This window comes from Pipistrellus kuhlii, unplaced genomic scaffold, assembly GCF_014108245.1.
Source record: "Pipistrellus kuhlii isolate mPipKuh1 unplaced genomic scaffold, mPipKuh1.p scaffold_m20_p_9, whole genome shotgun sequence".
Taxonomy (NCBI): domain Eukaryota; kingdom Metazoa; phylum Chordata; class Mammalia; order Chiroptera; family Vespertilionidae; genus Pipistrellus; species Pipistrellus kuhlii.
This window is the reverse complement of record NW_023425595.1, coordinates 26,106,005-26,127,330: the sequence shown is the minus strand read 5'-3', so window position 1 is coordinate 26,127,330 and position 21,326 is coordinate 26,106,005. Positions and strand designations below refer to the sequence as shown.

At 34.4% G+C, this 21,326-nt stretch overlaps 1 protein-coding gene across 9 annotated transcripts in view; it reads left to right on the top strand.

Moving 5' to 3' along the window:
* USP47 (ubiquitin specific peptidase 47) overlaps positions 1 to 21,326 on the top strand; it is an 89,527-nt gene that overhangs the window by 39,113 nt on the left and 29,088 nt on the right. For all 9 annotated transcript variants that reach the window (XM_036428037.2, XM_036428034.2, XM_045577523.1 and 6 more), the window contains 4 exons: positions 7,495 to 7,591; positions 12,314 to 12,459; positions 13,243 to 13,322; positions 15,677 to 15,826. In XM_036428037.2, coding sequence (XP_036283930.1) covers positions 7,495 to 7,591; positions 12,314 to 12,459; positions 13,243 to 13,322; positions 15,677 to 15,826 — 473 coding nt within the window. The remainder of the gene's footprint in view (positions 1 to 7,494; positions 7,592 to 12,313; positions 12,460 to 13,242; positions 13,323 to 15,676; positions 15,827 to 21,326) is intronic.

Below are 21,326 nucleotides of genomic sequence, written 5' to 3'. Positions count from 1 at the left end.
TTTCAAGTATTACATACAAATATTTGGTATAAAAAGAAAACTTTAGAGTTACAATACACGTTTTGTTTGAATGCGATTGGTAACCTTCCACTTACTGTATGTTGTAGTTAAGATATATATTAATTTCCTCAGAGCTAACTATTTGTGTAGGCTAAATGGTGTATTTGTTATGGACTTAGGACCATTTATATCAGTAGGACTTTTTGCAGGAAACTATCAAGAATAAAAGGAAATGCAAAATTATCTTGTATTTCAGACAATAGGAGACAATAAAGCTGTTTATCTTTTATACTGTCTACTTGAGGCTTGGTGCATAAAATTTGTGGACTCAGAAGGATCCCTCAGCCCGGCCTGTGCCCTCTCCCAGTCTGGGAGCTGTCAGTTGGCATCCTTAGTGCTGCCGTAGTGTGGGAGAGGTTCCCACCACCGCCACTGCACTCGCCAGCTGTGAGCCTGGCTTCTGGCTGAGCAGCGGCACTCCCCCTGTGAGAATGCACTGACCACCAGGGGGCAACTCCTTCATTGAGTGTCTGTCTTCTGGTGGTCAGTGCACGTCATAGTAGATTTGCATATTAGCCTTTTTTTATATAGGATAATAGTGATTCTCAAATTTTTTAAATTTAATTTTATTGTTTAAAGTATTACAAATAGTAGCACATATGTCTCCTTTTTCCCTCCATTGACCTTCTCCCAGTCTCCCCTAACCCCCAGCACATGCCCTCACCTCAGCCCCCCAGTGTCTTGCTTCCATTGGTTATGCTTATATACATACATACAAGTCCTTCAATTGATTTCTTACCTCCTGCCCCGCAACCCTCCCCAGCCTTCCTGCTGTAATTTGACAGTTTATTCAATGCTTCTCTGCCTCAGTATCTTATCTATTTTTTTTTTTTTTTTCCATCAGGTTATAGTGTTCTTTATTATCCATAAATGAGTGATATCATGTGGTATTTTTCTTTCACTGACTGGCTTATTTCATTTAGCATAATGCTAATCATTTGGGGATGGGATACTTGTTAAAAATATAGGTTTCAAAGCAATGCTGATTAGCTGCTCTGGAGCAGGCTGGATAAATTGCATTTTGTTTTAAATAAGCACCTTATGTTATTCTGAGATATTTGGAATACCAAGAATATTCCAGATTTAAAAACAAGGATTCTTAAAATATTTGCTCTGTATTCTGACAACCAGTTCAGCCTTTATGCTACAAGTATTTATAAAACTCTTACTTCATGCTGTAGAGTATATTAGAGGCCTGGTGCACGAATTCATGCACCAGTGGGATCACTTGGCCTGGCCTGTGGGATTGGGCCACAACCAGCTCTTTGACATCCCCCGAGGGGTCGCAGATTGCGAGAGGGCTCAGGCCCGGCTGAGGGACCCACCTGTGCATGATCGGGCCCATGTTGGGAAGAGGGAAGTTGGCCAACTGGGGAGAGACCACATAAGGGCTCCAGGGCATGTCTGGCCCCTCTTGCTCAGTTCCTATTGACCAGACCTCAGCAGCAAGCTAACCTACTGGTTGGAGTGTCTGCCCCATGGTGGTCAGTGCACGTCATAGCAACTGGTCGACTGGTCGGCTGTCACCTGGTGATCAGTGCATGTCATAGTGAGCATTTGAGCGACCTTAGCTTATCATTAGCATATTATGCTTTGATTGATTGAATGGATGACCAGACATTTAGCATATTAGGCTTTTATTATATAGGATGGCTTTTTGATGCCCCTAAATTCTTAAAGACTAAAACATACTTTTAAAATGTTTTCTCTTTGATTATACAAATGTAATACAGATTCATTTTCATATTGTAAAATGTAAAAAGATGAAAATCATTGACAGTCCTCCTAGCAGAAACTACTTTTAGTGATTTGCTTATTTTTATCTTTTTTCTCTCTATATATATTTATACTCTAGTGGCCTGGTGCACGAAATTCATGCACTTGGAGGGGGATCCCCTAACCTGCTCTGTGCCCTGTCATAGTGTGTGAGAGGCATTGACATGTATATATACGTGCTTTTTAGAAAATAGGGCAATCATGATATGAGCATATTTTTAATCTATATATAGATTTTTAAAATATATTTTATTGTTTTTGTACAGAGAGGAAGGGAGAGAGACAGAGAGTTAGAAACATTGATTAGAGAGAGTCATCGATCAGCTGCTTCTTGCACAGCCCCCACCGGGGATATGCCCACAATCAAGGCACGTGCCCTTGGCCGGAATTGAACCCGGGACCCTTCAGTCCCCAAGCCGACACTCTATCCATTGAGCCAAACTGGTCTCTGCTTTAATCTATATTTTTAACTTAATACTTTATGGGACAATTTTTTATGCTATTAGTATTTTAATATGGGTTGAAAATTAAAATGGCTGAAAATTAGTATTTTAGTATATGGCTTAGGGATTTAAACTATTACTGGTTTTATAATGAAAATTCTTACACATAAGTTTTTATTTTCATTGCTGATTTATTTCTTTAGGGTAAGTTCCCAGAGCTTGAATTACTAAGTTTAAATTTATTTTTAAGACATTTTACATGCCTTTGATATACATTGCCATGTAATCATGGTCTTTATTCCCAATTATTGTTCCTCATACACATCTACTCCTTTTTTCCCATCTGTACCTTTTTCTCCAATATTCTGGGGTAGTGCTTTTCCGAATTGAAATAGTCTATAAGCATCCCAAGGAGTTGTGCTTCAAAACTTATTTTGATCACTAGACACATGTGTAAAAGAGCTGTAGTATATATAGACAATGGAATATTACTTGGCCATAAAAAGAATGAAATCTTATATTTGTGACAGCATAAATCTAGAGCACATGTGTCAAACACAAGGCCCGCGGGCCAAATCCGTCCCGCCAGGCCTTGCAATGTGGCCCGCACCGCGCTGTCATCACTGCACTCCGCTGCGTTTCCATCACAATGACAGTTTATGACTGTTCAATAAACCATTCGGCCCGCGATTTAGGCTGGATTTTAGATTTTGGCCCCTTCTCTGATTGAGTTCGACACCCCTAATCTAGAGTGTATTATGATATGTGAAATAAGTCAGTCAGAAAAGAAAAAATATTAGATAATTTCACTTATATGGGGAATCTCAAGAGCAAAATAAATGAGCAAACAAAATAGAAGCATGCTCATATAAAAAGAACAGACTGATGATTCTTAGAGGGGAGAGAGATTAGGAGGCTGGGTGAAAAAAGGTGAAGAAATTAAGAAGTACATATTGGTAGTTACAAAATAATCATGTGGATGCACACTACAGCATAGGGAATACAGTCAGTTATGTTGTAATAACTGTGTATAGTGCCAAGTGGGTACTAGAAATATCAGGGGGCACATGTTGTAAAGATGATTCTCTAATCACTATATATACAGCTGAAACTAATACCAAGTAATATTAAATGTAAACAAATTGAAAAATAACATTTAAATTAAAAACAACTTATTTTGTATTTGTGTTTTCCTTAAGAAATTATTGTAAATCTTGGTACCATGTGTAAAATGTTTTCATTGGATATTGCTCTCATAATTTCAACACAGACTCTAGGAGCATATTTCTCTATAATGCAGGGGGCTTGGGATCTTAACATATTCTTTCCTGTCTTCTTTGCCTACCAACTCTTCTTTGGTAGCTAGCTACTGTAAATACAATAGAAAATGATTGGGGGATGAGGAGGTATGAATTCTGAGGAATGAAGAGTGGATTGAAGGCTGAAATGGCCCCATACATGATTAGAAATTATGTGACTGGTTATGTTTCATTATTTAAATGCGTATCTGTTCTTGGCCAGTTTCTTGAATAGTTCTTTTATCTGCTCCAGGAGTTTACCTGTTTGATTTCTACTTTATTACCTATTGTTTTTGTTTAGGATTTCTTTCCGCATGTGTCTTCTAAAAAAATTGCATACATTCTTACATTCTTTCCCCTTACTGGCTTATACTTAACAGCATTTATTCACAACTATTTCAGGTAGAAGACCCACTTAATGATAATTGTCATTTGAAGTTTGTTGATTTAGATGATGCATAATGAGAAAATATTTATATTAATTCAGTAGCACTTTTAACTTGTTTAACTAAAATCTTCATATTTTGAAAAATAGTAGTACATTTATGTGAGACATTGTTCATTCTGCTTAAATGGTGTTAAATCAAGTAAAAACAACCATAAGTTTTTATATTACTTTATTGCTAATGGCAAAATAATGAGTGATGGCAAAAGTGAATTGCTATTTCTTCCTCCTTCCTATAAAAACCCTCTTTCCCCTCCCTCTTTTTTTTTAAGCCCAGGGAAGGGAAACCAAGTCAGAATAAATGCAGGTACACAAAGGACTATAGTAGTTTTAAAGGGGTATGTAAAGTGGTTATCCTTGACTGTTGAGGAATTGGGCAAAGGAGATTGAGAAGAGGAAGAATCCCAGGCAGCCCTAGCTGAGAAGAAAGTGCAGAATAACCTGATCTCCTGGACAGAGTACTTTGTGGGGAAGAGACTGTTTACATGGACTAAGAATGAAGTAATGTTTATTATTATTAACAATCAGGCTAGATATACAGATTTGAGTTACTTGTATGTCATATGCACTTTTCCTTTATGTGCATCTACTGCTTACAGATTTGACCACTGCCGTTATATGGTCTAATAAGGAAGAAATAGATGTAAATAGGTAATGACAAATAGTGAGATAAAGTCTCTTATATAGATTAAGAACAAGATGTTATATAAACAACTCAGGTAAGGGATGGTTAGTAATTCAAGCAATTTATAATTATAAAAAATGTAAAATATGTAAACATAGTTTTTAAAATAAAGATTAAAGCCTTTAGAAATGAAAGCTAAATCTTAATCCAAAGTAAAAGGTGTATAGCTGCTTGGTCTCTTAGGTACCAATAGTGTGGAATCTATTCCTTTTTTTCCAAAAGTGACCCAAGATTCATCATGCATAATTTTTCGTATCGGGTCTAGTAATAATTAATGTCGTTTTTAAACATTCGTTTAAAATCTTGCTTGGCGTTGACTTGTATTGACATAACCTTCAAACACGTGGTATCTACAGAATGTGTGAAGTGCAATTAACAAGTTTTGCTTGAAAAAGTTTGTGTTTGGTTTGGTTTTTGTTGCAAAACTAGGGCTAAGAAGATGGCGGATGAAGAGCATATTCGGCACTGCATGCTTTACGAGTTCCAATTAGGAAGAAAAGCAAGTGAGGCTGCAAAAAACATCTGTAGTGCTCTTGGTCAAGATGCAGTTAGCGCCAGAAAATGCCAGCGTTGGTTTGAGAAATTTTGCGAGGGAAATTTTTCATTAGATGACAAGAGTGGTCGAGGCCGTGTGTCCAATTTTGATCAAGAAGCTCTTCAAGCTCTTTTGGTGCAAAATCCTCAAATTACCCAACAAGAGCTTGCGACAACTTTAAATTGTTCACAAAAAACAATTTCCAATCAATTGCGTGCACTTGGCAAAGTCCAAAAGTTTGGGAAATGGGTTCCTCATGAGTTACCGACAACAACCGTTATCAAAGAGTCACAATTTGCAGTTCGCTCCTCTCTCGTCAAAACCGTTTGCCGTTTTTAGAGCAAATTGTTACCGGAGATGAAAAATGGGTGCTGTATGTTAATTTGAAAAGGCGGCCTCAATGGTTGGACAAAAATGAGGCTCCGCAGCCCACGCCAAAACCTGACTTGCATGCGAAAAAAGTGATGTTGTGTGTTTGGTGGAATTTTAAAGGAATTCTTCATTATGAACTTTTACCATCTACCCAAACCATTACAAGTGCAGTGTATAGTGCCCAATTGGAAAGGTTAGCCCAAGCTTTAAGAGAAAAAGAACCCGCGCTGATTAATCGGAAGGGCGTAATTCTTCACCACGATAATGCACAACCGCATACTGCAAGAATCACTGCTGAAAAACTGCGCCAGTTGGAATGGGAAGTTCTCCCTCAACCTGCATATTCTCCTGATATTGCCCCTTCCGATTACCATTTGTTTCGTTTTTTGCAAAACTTTCTTCTTGGAAAAAAATTGAATAATGAAGAATGCCTCAAAAATGCATTGACCGAATTTTTTGCATCAAAATCACAAGAATTTTACAACAGAGGGATTAAAATGCTTCCTGAGCGTTGGGCACAAGTAGTAGAAAACAACGGCAACTATATTGTTGATTAAATTTTGTTGTATTGTTTAACTAAATTTGATTTTAAAAAGTATTAGAAAACGACATTAATTATTACCTTCTTTAGCAATATAGTTATCCATAGAGCCTCCCATTTCTTTTTCCTTCCTTCCTTCCTTCCTTCCTTCCTTCCTTCCTTCCTTCCTTCCTTCCTTCCTTCCTTTTTTTTTTTCAGTCCTCACCTGAGGATATTTTTTTTTAATTGATTTTTAGAGAGAAAGAGAAAGGGAGGGAAGAGGTGGAGGGAGGGAAGAAAGGAGGGGAGGAGGTAGGAAGGTAGGGGAGAAAGAGTGTCATCATGTGAGAGACACATCGACTGATTCCCACCCGAATGTGCCCCAAATGGGTCCATGGATTAAACCTACAATTGAGGTACATGCTCTTGACCAGGACTCGAACCCTTTGGTTTTCAGGCTGACACTTTTTTATTTTTTTTATTTTTTTATTGATTTTTTACAGAAAGGAAGAGAGAGGGATAGAGAGTTAGAAACATCGATCAGCTGCCTCTTGCACACCCCCTACTGGGGATGTGCCTGCAACCAAGGTACATGCCCTTGCCCGGAATCGAACCTGGGACCTTTCAGTCCACAGGCTGACGCTCTATCCACTGAGCCAAACCAGTTTCGTCATAATACTTTTATTTTTTGAAAAGCACTTGTGAATATTTAATGAACTCCTGTGGCTTCAAGCTACCAGAACACAATCCTCCCAAGCTTAAATTTTAAGTTCATATAAGTTTCTCCTTTTCTCTTTCCCTCTTCTTCTTCCCTCCAATCTTTCCTGCTTCCATCTCTTACTTCTCTTCTTAATCTTTGCATAGCAATGCTGATCTATAGAATCTCTTACTTTATGGCATGTTAAAATAAATGAAGTCATTCTGAATTTTATGTTATTAATTCCTAGTAGAAGTTGGGTTATAGGGCCAGATGACAGAGATAACTGGTTCAGTTCAGTCTTCCGACATTGGGCATGTGTGATAAAGTGAATATGTTTGTACTTTTCCATTTTAAACCACAACTTTTAGATTTGGGGAACAATGATTATTTTTATGTCAATTAAACACTATATTAAACATATTTCTCTTAAAATTTTATTAAATGTATGTCTCTGGACATAAAAATATCCTGACTTTCTGAGAAGCAAGGTTTACATAGTGTACATATTTCTTAGGTGGTGTTGAAAGAATGGAAATAATCATCAACTAAGTAACCTTAACCTATCCAAGTTTACTGTGCATTAAATTCTTACTAAGTTCATTTTTGTTATTTTTTTAATATAAATGCTGATTCATGTATATTTGTGTTTTCTTTTTAAAGGTTATGTGGGATTAGTAAACCAGGCAATGACTTGCTATTTGAATAGCCTTTTGCAAACACTTTTTATGACTCCTGAATTTAGGAATGCCTTATATAAGTAAGTATTTAAAAAATTCTATAACTAAAACTGATTAAAAATTAAAATATAGTTTTTAATGAATAAAATCAAATTTATCTTCTTACAGTCACTTTTAAAGTTTGGGGCATTTCTCACTTCATAAAACACACCAGAATAATATGTAAGAAAAGCATTGTATGAGAGATTGGCATATAAAAAACTTGTGAGGAGTAAGAATCAGAAGTTCATAGCAAAGGATACAATTGATCAGATTTACATTTGGGATAAATTATTGTTTATAAACTTCCCTTCTTTATAACTTTAACACCTTTATGAAGAAATATGTTATCTTCTTTTTGAGATAATCTTAATATGTAAACCACTTCTTTCCCTCACTTCTCAATTTAAGAAGCAAAGTTATAGTTTTAAACTTGTAAACTTTGTTTCTAATTAACATGTAAAGCAACTGTTCTGTGTTTTCTGTTTGTGTGTGTGATTTTGTTTTTTTAAAAATATATTTCATTGATTTTTACAGAGAGGAAGGGAGAGGAATAGGGAGTTAGAAACATCAATGAGAGAGTAACATCTATCAGCTGCCTCCTGCACACCCCCTATTGGAGATGTGCCCGAAACCAAGGTACACCAGAATCGAACCTGGGACCCTTCAGTCCACAGGCCGAGGCTCTATCCACTGAGCCAAACCAGTTAGGGCTGTGTGTGTGTTTCTTCTAAAAGACTGTATATACATCAGATATTTTAAAATATTTTATGGAGTCCATATGTAAGTAAACCCTAAAGTCACACATTTATTTTTATGAATGCCTATGATAATACATTTAATACAGCCTCACCTCGTATGTTTTCTTTAAGTTTACATAACTTTTATTTTTTTAAGACATTTTAAAATACAAATAAACCGACTTCTTTCCATTTTCATGTTACTTTTGAGTAACATCTTTTGAATTATTATAAATATGTATTTAAAGCATTTTGGGAACTTTTAATATTAGTCATATTGTTCAAACAACATTCTAGTACTGCTGCATTTATGTGTAAGCTCAATTTACTTAACAAAAATTGACATTTTTTTTCATTCAGCAAATATTAGTTACCCAGTAGTGTCTATATGCTAAGCACTTGGTGGATAGACATGGAGTTAGAAATAAGGTCTTTGTTCTTAAGGAAGTGACAGATTGCTTCACAAAAGCAACATGTGTATGTATGAAATACTTTAAAAACACATTTAAGAATAGCTAAATACCATGAGAGTTTAGTGAGTAGGGTAATTAAGGAAACTTGGAGAAGTGGTTTAGTTTAGAAAGTATAATTTGGGGTCATGAAGGTAGGTATGGTTTAACCAGGTTGGGAAGATAGAGACAACATTACAGATAGGGGGACTTTTGAAGTAAAAATGAGCAATAATAAGTGCTCTCTGAATGTTGGTATTATTTTGCATCAGACACTGTGCTGGGCACTTTACATATAGCTTACTTTAATTCTTATAGTAACTGTATGAATTACACAGTGTTATTATCCACATTTTACAAAGTAGGTAACTGAAGGCACCGACACGTTAGGTACTTTGCCAGAGGCCACAATGCCAGAAGTACACACCCAGTACATAGCAGAATCCCTTCCCTATTCTGCCTGTACTGTAGCTGATGCTAATAAGTATAATATGCCTAGAAGTCTCCTAGAGGTAGCATAATTGGAGTTTTGTCAGAGTACTAAAAGTTGTGGTTAAGATATGGAGTCTAGCCTGCCATTCAAACCAGAACATATTAAACAGTCTATGGTGGCCGAAATTGGTTTGGCTCAGTGGATAGAGCATTGGCCTGCGAACTGAAAGGTCCCATGTTCGATTCCGGTCGAGGGCATGTACCTTGGTTGCGGGCACATCCCCAATAGGGGATGTGTAAGAGGCAGCTGATCATGTTTCTTTCTCATCAATGTTTCTAACTCTCTATCCCTCTCCCTTCCTCTCTATAAAAAATCAATAAAAAATATTTTAAAAAATAAAAATAAACAGTCTATGGTGATGTGCCTGCTTTGGCAAGTAGTGCATAGAATGGGGAGTCCAGGAAATAACCGTGACTCCTAATCCCTGAAAGTGGTCTGTAAATATCTAGCCTGGTGGAGAAGACTAAGAGCATAGCCAAGTCTACTCATTCAACAAAAACATATTGAGTACATACTGTGTGTAAAGCACTGAAATGACAATAGTGAATAAGACAAAGTCTCTCTCTTCAGCTTATATAAATGAGTTCTTTTGCATAGTCATATCTGCCATGAAGAAAATAAAGGAGGACTATGTGGAAAGAGTAACTGTCAGGAGGTTGAGTAGTCAGGGAATACTAAGGAACTACCATGTGACTAGACTTCACCAGGAGCCAGTCCAGTGAAGATCTAGGAGAAGAGCATTCGAGACAAAACTGCAAGTCAAGTGCAAAGGCCTTTTAGAAACAAATCCATTGTGACTGGACCCAGTGGTGAGGAGAGGCAGTGAAACAAGGTTAAATAGGAAGGCCAAATGCCATGGGGATTGTGAGAATAGTGATGTTAATTGCCAGTTGGGAAACAAAGCCTGAGAGCCTGATGATGTTTTATAGTATAGAACCAAAGAAAGGATGGCTCTAAAAAAGGCTGGACCTTGCTGCATTACAATTAGGGTAGCACTAGCCTGAACGGATAGGGTTCTGTTTCTTTATTTTCCTCACTTGTTATATGATAGCCAACAGAGACTCTACCACTTTAGATGTTGAAGCATATAAGTGATGCATTAAATACATTGTTTTAGGAAAGCTTATATATTGTAATATATGGCAACATGAAGAATTGATTTGAAAGGTAGGGAACTCTGAAGAACTCTGTTATTAAACTAGACATGGATATAGGAGGGTCAAAATGAAGTTGGTGACAGTGGGTATTTCAAATTGAAAACTGATATGACTTAATCACAAATTTTATTTAGGAGTAAAGAAAAAGGAAGAATCAAATATGGCACCAAAGTTTCTAATTTAGGTGATCAGAATATCATAAATAACAATAAGGTGAAAAAACTTTTTAAGGCCCAACCAGGGTGGCTCAGTAGTTGAGTGTTGACCCATGAACCAAGGGATCACTGGTTGGATTTCCCAGTCAGGGCATATGCCTGGGTTTTAGGCTCAGTTCCCATTAGGTGGAATGCAGAAAGCAGCTGATTCATATTTCTCATCAATGTTTCTATCTCTCCCTTTCTCTCTCTCAAATCAATAAAAACATTAAAAAAAAAAAAAAAAAACTAACACCTTTTAAAGGTATTTATACCAGGCATAAAGGACAGGTGAGAATTCTGTTGTATATTATAGTAATTCCTCTTCACTTAGTGAATTTTCCTAGCAAAAAATTTAAGCATTCTGTATTTTGACTTTATAGGTTTTTGTTTTTTTTACAGCTACTAGGGGAATTTTAGATCCTATAATGTCAAGTATAAATCCCTTCTAATGAGAAAAATAAGAATAAAAGAGGGCTAGGGTTTGAATATACAAAAGTGGATAATGACGAGGTGTTTGCAAGGAAGCTTTGAGAAGAAAAAAGTTAAATGTATTCCACTGACACCTGCAAAACAGAAGGGAGCTTTGCTGTGTAAAAAAAGGAACAGGATTCAGAACTGCAATTTCTTAGCCCTAAATAAACAAAGTATTGAATACTTTAACAGAAGGACATACCAAAAGAAGAAAAAAGAGAAGAAAGATTTTTAGTATATACATCACTTGCATTACAGGAAAGTTAATGTTGCAACCTCCTTTGAAACTAAGAAAGTTCTAGCGAGGAAGTGGAAAGTAATAATGTTATTGCCAGCTTAAGAGAAAGAGAATCATTAATATGTCCTTATTTAATTTTGTCTTTGGCATTTTATTTTATTGTATATAAATTATTTTAAGGATTTTTGTGGCTTTATTACAAACTTTAATCCCACCAAATCTTATTTTTTCAATGAGCTCTTAAGTCCTTTGATTAGGAATTTGCTTTTTATTGAGACAGTCCTTGTAGTTAGGGTTAGAGTAATGTTTATCAGAAATATATTGAAGATAAATATTGAATCTGGATTACTTTATTTACTTATCCGAATTTTAAAAACATCTTATTAAGGAAAATTTCAAACATTAAAAAATAGTGAAATGTTATTATGAATATATTTGTACCTATCATCAGCTTTGATTGTTATCAACGCAAGATCAATTATTTTATTCTGTAATCCTTCGCTCTAATTTTTTGGAAGCACACCTGTCGTATCACCTAAATTATAAAAATCTGTTCAAATTGATTGGTAAGTCCCTTAATCTATTTAATCTATTTTTAGTCCCTTTCTGTCTTTTCCCACCTTGTAATTTATTTCTTGAAAATATGTTTTCACTTGTCTATAATTTTAACAGTTTGGATTTTGATGTTTGAATTCCATAGTGTCATTTCATAATTGTTCTATCCCCTGTATTTTATGTGAATAATTAGAACAAGAGTTTTGATCAAATTTAAGTTTGACAATTACTTTTAAATGTGCTTTGTCTTTCATTCATTTTGCTTTCTAATGTCTTTTATTAATGTCTAAATTTGCTCTGAATTTATGAATTCTAGAAAGGCTAGTGTTTCATTAAATATTAATAGCTTCGGTTAATATCCATGGTCTTTATAGGCTCTTACATTTCTATAATGTTAATATTAATTATGCTTTAAGGAATAAAAATATTTTATAAATAATTTTTAAACATTTCATTTCAATAGGTGGGAGTTTGAAGAATCTGAAGAAGATCCAGTGACCAGTATTCCATACCAACTACAAAGGCTTTTTGTTTTGTTGCAAACCAGCAAAAAGAGAGCAATTGAAACCACAGATGTTACAAGGAGCTTTGGATGGGATAGTAGTGAGGGTACTAATTCTTTTGTAATGATAAATGTTTCTAATGTTTAAAGGAATCCTAGCAGAGAATATTATAAACAAATAGCAAAATAACACAAATTAAGAACTTCATTAACTTTACCTTAAACATTTTCACTCTTTTTGCTGGGGGTTAAAAATAATTTATTTTTAAAATTTAAGTTCTGAGGGATACATTTTTTATTATGTATATTTTCTTAATCCTCACTCCAAGGGTAAGATTATTTTTTCCATTGATTTTTAGAGTAGAGGGGAAGAGGGGAGGGAGGATGGGAAGAGAAACTTCCATGTGAAAGAGATAGAGGGATTGGATGCCTCCTACTCTTGCCCTGATAGGGGCAGGAGATTGATCTGCTAACTGCCAGTGACTGGAAATTGAACCCTTAACCCTTTGGTCCTCAGACTGACGCTCTTAACTAAGCAAGATAGGCCAGGGCTAAATATTTTATAATTAAAAATTTCCTCTAAAATACACTTGGTTATACTCTATTTATGTTACTTAACTAAAATAATTTAAATTTGTCATCTTAGATCTTTCTTAACCCTACAGTGGAAAAAAAAGAATAATAGCAAATATTACACATAGCACATTAAGCATATGTTATCTGTAAATGTTGAGATCTCTTCTTTCCTGTAATTGCTTTTTCATGACTGTAATGTGTATTTTTTTTAGCAGTTTGCATAGACTTTTCCATGAAATTTGTCTTTAACAACAACTTAGCATTTTATTACACTAAATGTATTGCTATTTTAATTAAATTTTGTCTTAAAATAGCTTGGCAGCAGCATGATGTACAAGAACTGTGCAGAGTCATGTTTGATGCTTTGGAACAGAAATGGAAACAAACAGAACAGGTAATTCATCTCTCTCAAGTTGAGGGGAGTGTTTTCTAATAAATCATTCATTACCCTAAAGGGACTTTTATTCCTTTGAAATGTTTTGATGTGTTTATAGTTCAATTGTGAAAATACTAAATGGGGAATTGAAAATACTAGGTTCAATTAACTGAGAATCTAATTAAAAAATAATAAAAATTCTCATTAAACCTACTGTAGATCTGTTTCCTCACCTTTATGATAATGAATTTGGGCTTTATTATCTAGTAGATTTCTTTTTAGCTAAAGACTACATAATTCTTATGTATGTGTGTGTGCATGCATGCATACATACATATGTAAATGTGGTATACATGATTTAAGGAGATGATCTTTGAACAGTTTTTTCAGATATTTATTAAGTAAAATATATGCCTTGTAATCTGTAGCACATTACAAAGTATACCGTATTCATCAAGCATTACCTTAGTTTTGATCATAGTCATAGGCTTTTCACATTTAGGATCCATGTTATTCTGACCCTATTTTTCTTATCCTCCGGAAGGAAGAATGGGTTAGAAGAATAAAAAAAACCTTAGATATGTCATTGGGATGAGGAGTAAGGCTGAATTGGATGAGACAGAGGATTCAGCACAGAGGATGTATACTGGGTGCAGTGATAGAGGATCACAGAGATAAAACAAGGGGACTCGGTGAAGAATCAAGACAACAGCCTGGAGGGTCTGTTTTCTCATTGAAACTATTAAGGTGGCGTGGGCCAGAGGTTTTAACACATAAAATGCCCAGTCAGTCACCAGTGACTGACACTATACTTTCTGTACGGAAGACAAAACAGGCTGGGCACTTAACCTGTTAAACTAGATTGTGATTCCTTCATGGTTTGTTTAGTGAATATACACCAGCACTTTAAAAAAAAAAAAAAAAAAAAAAAAGGAATAGAATGGAAAAGTATAAGACAGCATCACATAAGTAAGGGTAAGTATTATTGTTATGTAACTTTAGTTACAGTTAAATGTACTGGGTTGCAATGAAAATTTCTGTGTTATTGAAACTGTTTGAAAAACACTGAATTAGAGCACTACAAAATTACAGAGAAGACAAAAATCAAATGTGACTAGGACAGGAGAATGAAGAAGGCTTCATTAAATATTAGAGTAGACAATGATGGTGGATTCTAGTTTGAAGGCTTATTAAGTCCTAGATATTAGAAGAGATTTAAATTTATGAGAGGTCTATATAATGTGCTTTCTTCTTAAGTGAGTTGAAAACATGTTAAGTTTATTTAGTGATGTAGTTTCTCTGAACAGTCCTGTGGGATTGTATTTTAGTAATTTTATATAGATGGTATTAGTGGCCTGTTTTTTTCTTCATAAGTCTGAAGTTCCCTTCTTCTTACTGTAATACATCCCTCTGTGAGTTAACACTTTTATTAAGAGCAGCTGGGGCATTCCTGCTGCGTTCCAAAGTTTGGGTACAAGAATCTTGAGACGAGACATTCACATGGAGGGAGGTTCCTTACTTAGGGAGTTATGTGCCTTCTTTGGGCCAGGTAAGAGAGCCATTATTTTCGGTGAGGGTATTTTAACGGAGATGGAATTTGAGATTTTTAAAATTTTTCTGTACATTAAAAATAAATTATAACCTCCTTAAAAATAGTTTTATATATGTTACTGAAAGCTAAAAAGTTTTATTTGTGCTAGCAGATATGATTTTAAAAATATGAATATATTATTGTGAGAGTGGTCATGCATATGTAAAGCTATAAAAACAGCCAGTTATTTAACTGTGTAATTATCAATGTACCTAAAGTGATAGATTAGGGAGTATTTTCAGCCTAATTAAAAGATATGACACTTAATAGTATAATAAATTGGTAACTGATTTTAACAGAACATTGTTTAATGATAGGGCTTTTAATTACATATGGCTAATAGGCAAAGTGTCCCGTTGGGAGTTCGACTGGGAGACCGGGAGCTTGACCACCAGGGGATGGCACAGAACAAAGGAAGGCCCGACCAGCAGCCAGGAAAGGGAGGCCCCGACCTGGAGCCGGAAGGCCCTCATCAGCTCTGATCGCCAGCCAGGCCTCGGTCCCTACTCGTGCATGAATTTTGTGCACTGGGCCTCTAGTATATAATAATTGAAATAGGTCATTTTTGTACATTGATTTTTATATTAGTGTTGATATAATTTTGATTTTCAGTTGATTTTTATCAAGCCTTGACTTTTTCCAATAGAATTTTAGACAAATCTTAAAGCTTTCTGAAACTTCAGTAAAAATGAATATCCTTTTGATATTCATATTTCAATGCATTAATTATGTTTTCACGTTTTTAAGGAACACTTTAAAATGTAAATGTTCTTATTTTTAGGCTGATCTTATAAACGAACTATATCAAGGCAAGCTGAAGGACTACGTGAGATGTCTGGAATGTGGTTATGAGGGCTGGAGAATCGACACATATCTTGATATTCCATTGGTCATCCGACCTTATGGGTCCAGCCAAGCATTTGCTAGTGTGGTGTGTACCTTTCCGCTGACTGCTTGTGTATACACAGAATACATAATAGCACAGTGGTATAATCTTTCATAAGGTAAGTATCATCCTAGATACACCTTCTTGGGTTGTTAGTAATTCCTGCATTTAAGCTAGCAAGATCTAGAAGATTTTTGACCCTTCAGTGAGTCCTAATAGTGCATGTATACATGTATACAAGGGAAAGTAAATGCATATGTACTGCCTCATGGATCAGTGTTTTATTCTTTCTGATAGTTGACTAGATTACTTCACTTTTTTTTTTTTTTTTACCTCTAAACAATCTGTTCCATAAATGCTATTTTGTGACCTTTTGTTGCATAGAGAAGTACATTTGTTTTTGGGGACATTTTGCTCCATATACTTTTAAAATTGGAAAAATAACCTTTGGTTTAATGATAAGCAGAAGCCACATTTTTAAAGGAGCATTCCTATGCTAAAATTTATTTAAATTATACATTTAAGAAGCACAGATAATTTGAAGAATCAGAACTATATATGGTTAGTTTATATATTGAATAGTAAGTGGGAGATTAAGATTTCCTATCTTCCTGTTAACCATTTAATTGCTTTTTGTTATTATTAATTGCATTTTTATCCTTATGTGTGTTTACTTATGTGAAAGGAGAGTCACAGAAGGAGTTATGTTTATATTTAAAATGAGAGAATTCTGAAAGATTTATTTAGAACCTATTATGAGCCAGGAGAAACTTTCAGAGCTAACTAACACATCTAAAAAAAAGTAGAATTTCGTCATGATGTTGTTTGGGCCTTATTTATGCTAACAAACTGATAGTGGCTTGTAGCTAAAATCAATGTTTTTAAAGCTAGTTCATACTTTATCCAAAATAGTGCTACATGTGTGGCTTAGTTTTCTGGTCTCTAGGACAATTGATTCCCTTTGCTTTTTTCTTCTACTTTTATATAGCTAACAGAAAATGATCAGCAAGAAGTTAGGGAATCTATTTGTGGAATCCAATGTAAAAGCCCTTTCCTGGATAGTGGCAGGTTAGGTCTCCTTTCCTTCACTCATTTTTAGTTTACTTCCTGAGTAGATTTGAAAAATTTTGTGCCCTTTGTAAACTGCCATTTTAGGTATGTGAGATTGGCTGAGGTTTGAGTTACTAGTTTTGTTTTTCATTTTGTTTTGCTTTTACTTTATTTTGGCAGTTTAAGTACAAGTGACATACTTAAAAACCATTGGGAATTAGTTAGCACTTGTCTTTTAATGGTTTATTTTCCTAACTCATTTTTAAATATTGTCACTTCTTGAGCAAAAATATACTAGGGAAATATTTGATAGGCTCAAGTGATAAAATATTTTTTCTAATTTGTTTACAAAAGTATTTTTAAAAGATTTTTCATATATACATTTAGTTTAGTTTTTTATGTATTCATTGAATGTTGGGGAAGACAAATGTTTATTTGTCTTTTACAGTGTTCTATTTGAGTCTTCAGCAAATATCATTGCTTAGCTAATTTTTTTTGTCATTATTTATTTACCTACTGAATTGCCACCACTCTCTTAAGTACATTATAGACACAGCAGAGGAGCTATTTGGAGAATATTTTTGAAAGAGTGTAAAAAGTCACATTTCTAAGTGGAATTCTCCAAAGGTAGTATCCTTCCTTAAAACACAGATGGTGGTGGTGGTGATTCAGTGGGAACTGGAAGCTACAGCTATGAGGCAGTATGTGAGCAGGTTTATAACACACATGCGCTAATAGGGCTTGCAGAAGGTAACCTAAAACTTCCTAGACTTTGCTGGAATCTCTTGAGGGAAATAAAAGCAGGTGAAACTACCCAAGATAGGGGTTCTAAGGAGGATACTACCTTCAGAGAACTTTAGTTAGAGGTAAGTGACTTCCCATTATTTTCTGAATTCAAAACTTACAATCTGTACTTCTCAATCCAAAGAAATCATTACACCGCATCTAAAAGTAGTTTTATATCACTGTTTGCCATTGTGTATTTTGTTAACTATGTGTTTAAAAGGAATTATATAAATGTGGGTTGTAAAAATCTAGTTAAAAGGAGAATTGTAAAATCTCATTAAGGCTATATATAATAATTGGCCTTAATTTGAATTGAACTCTTCTTAAATTTATTTTGCAACTTTTAATTTTGGATTCCAGTTTGTTTGTTTTTTGTCATACACACACACACACACACACACACACAGGCACACACATACAAGCACACATACATACGTGTACACACACAACATTGACAGTTATATGTTCTGTTTATGGTATGTTCTGTTCAGTGTACCACCATATCAGTGAGGTTGAATAACACCTAATGTTTAATTTCAGACAGTTATGTTTGAGATTCAGTTAAAAGTTGAAGCTTTTCACTCTTAATCTTCTAAAACTTCTAAAACATGGACTTGTTTTATCTCCATGTTTAAATAAATTATTTGAAAATAATGTTTAGAGTTAAAATATGAATGAAATTAACATGTAGCTAATTTATCCTTATGACATCTATGATTAATTTTTATGGGAGTTTTCAGCATGATTGATAGACTTATTTCTAATAAGTATGAGAAATTGCCTCCAATTAAAAAAAAACTTCATCATAATATTTTCTTTGTTAAATTATATTTTAGTTATTATAACTATGATACTTATTAAATTTCTGGTCTTCATTTTACCTGACCAAGTAGGGCCTCTGTATTTAAGGATTCTTGTGCCATTCTCTGTCTTTCAGATTGAATTTGTTCAACACTAGTCTCCCATCAGATTTAATAGATGTTTGAGAGATCTTTGATTAAACTCAGTAATATAATCCTTTTTGTGAAGTTTATGGTACATATTTTTTTGAAAATGTCCCAAGGATTCCTATAATAGAGAAATTTGTTTAAGTGTATTTAACCTAGCCTTGTCTTTCTCTGTGGGACATCCCTTGTATTTCAAGGGATACTTAGATTCTGAGGAATAGATTTTGGGAAGCACTGCATTATATTAAGGCGATTTAAGGACTATTTCTACTTTGTCACATTAACATTTACGTTTTTGGTATGTTGAGGGAGTATGAGAATGCTAAAATATATGTTTCAATTTCCTATTGTTTTATACATTTTATTCCTCTTAAAAATTAACATCAGCTGAAACATTAGTATTAGTATTTTTTTAAAAATTGTTCTTAATGACTTTTTAGGTAATTGGAACCTTTTCTTTTACACTGATTAGAGCAGTCTATATTAAAACCAGTTTTTCTGAATGTTATAATCAAAGAAATCTTGAATCTGCATATTGCCAGGCACATTTGAGAATGCATAATAAGGAGATAGTCTAGAATACATAATACAGGATGATACATAAAAATTAGATACATAGTTTTTATTGGTTAATTGTGAAAGCCTGTTTCACAAACTAAATAAAAATGATAGCACCTCATATGTTTGACAGTAAGAGGGGGGGTGCTTTTCATTTTTAACAGTAAAATTTTAGACACTATATTTTAAGGGTATCTTTTGTCATTTAACATATTTATGGAATTGCCTACTCTTGACAGGCACTGTTCTAGGTCATTTTCTATTAGGATACTTTTATTCTATTATTGGGTAAGTATATTTAAATATCTGTTTATTATAACAATATGTATTCAAAAGCCTGAAATTGATTTAGCTGTATAGTTTCATATAGTGCCCAAGCACAATGGAAAAACTTTGTCCCCCAACTTATGCCAGCCAAAGCTGGTATGGATCCTCAACTTCTACCCTCATCAAGTTATAACAAAGTTCTCCAACTCGGTACCAGGGTGACATCAGAGAAGAATGAGTAGCTAGCCAGAAGTTTCATCTTTGCTGGGCAGTAAGGAACCTTCCCACTGCCATTCTCCTGTTCCCCTGGTTCATTGTCACTAGAGACCACATGGAGAGCCTGCCTTTAACTCCTGTCTGACTGTAAGAAAGTGCTCCTTTCCCTCCCCACCGGATTGATACCTCATGGAGGAGAATCAGAACTTTTATAGTAAAAAACTTAGTCCCCTCACAGCCAAGGTGATACCAGCAGAGGAATTCTATTAGGATAATGGATAGAATTAGAATGTGGACGACAAAAACACTTTATCAATAGTTTTCTGAGTTTGATAACTAATAATATTCTTGTTCTTTAAAAATCACATGGAAGTATTAAGAGGAAAAGCATGATGTTTGAACCCACTCTCAAATGGTCTTGAAAAATAATGTATATGTGGATGGGATGATCAAGCAAAGGTAGCAAAATGTTAAAGCCTGTTGAGTCTGAGTAAATAGTTCCTGGGAATTTTCTGTCTGTACACTTTTCTCTGAATTTTTTTTAAAAAAAGAAAAAGATAAGCTTTTGGAATAAACTATAAGGCAGAGAACAATACACATAATATACATATACCTTAGCCAATACACACAATACATACCTTAGTTTAGTACAGTAGAATTTGAGTGAGATAATTTTTCACTCTTCCTCCACCCTTTTTCCCCCTACCCCTGCTCTGATTTTTTTTAGGTATTGTTTTACCAATTCAAATGACCTCTATTTGGAAAACAACAAATTTGATGTCATTCTACGTTAAACTATATTTGTGATTCTCTGAAAGCTTCTTTTACTCTGTGGTTTTTATAAAATTTGCTTTTTTATGCTTAAAATATGCTTTAGAGAAAAAAAAATTATTTGCTAAATGTGTTCTTTCTTAGGACTTCCAGTAAAATGCTTGGCCATATTTCAGAACCCCCCAACTAATTGGTCCCCTCACCTGTGGTCTTCCTTGTGTTTTTGAGAACAACTAGAAGATAAATGAAATTAGAAGCATTTTGAATATCTTTTCATAGCTTTGAACTTATTCCAAAATGAGCTAGATCAAACAGTATGTGGATAGTAGTTTATAAGCTTTGCCAGCTATTTTAAAATAAGTTCATTTTGCCAGATCAAGTTCCTTTATCTGTCCTTTGAAGAACACCAAATATTTGAAAACACTTCATCTTAATAATTTATTTTTTCTTTATGTGTAATAAATATGTATTGTCTGTAGTTCTGACATCAAATGAAATTTGAGATTATGCAATCTTATGTGTTGTATTAACTAAAATTCATTTTTTGATTGTGAAAATTTATTGATTAAAAATTAATATAATGCCCACAAATTCTTCAGTATTCATACTAAGTTTCTTGCTTCTATCTTAAGGCTGTATGGAGAAAAGAGAACCACCTGGTACACTAAGTGAACAGTCCAGGAGCTCTCATACACTTTGAAATGGAGCAGTATCTGACATGCAGTGAGAAGATTGCACAATGGTTTTCAACCTTCACACTAGTGCAGTGGTGGATTACTGATTGACTCAAAATATAGTGATTCAGATTATTATTAGACTTTTAAATGTATGGGTAGTGTCAAATTTTCAGAGTTCTGTGTTATTTACTGTACAGTTTAAAAATGTCTCAGAATATTGAAATGATACATATAACTGCTTTTCTAAGAAGTATGGAGTTACTTTTTTTGTTG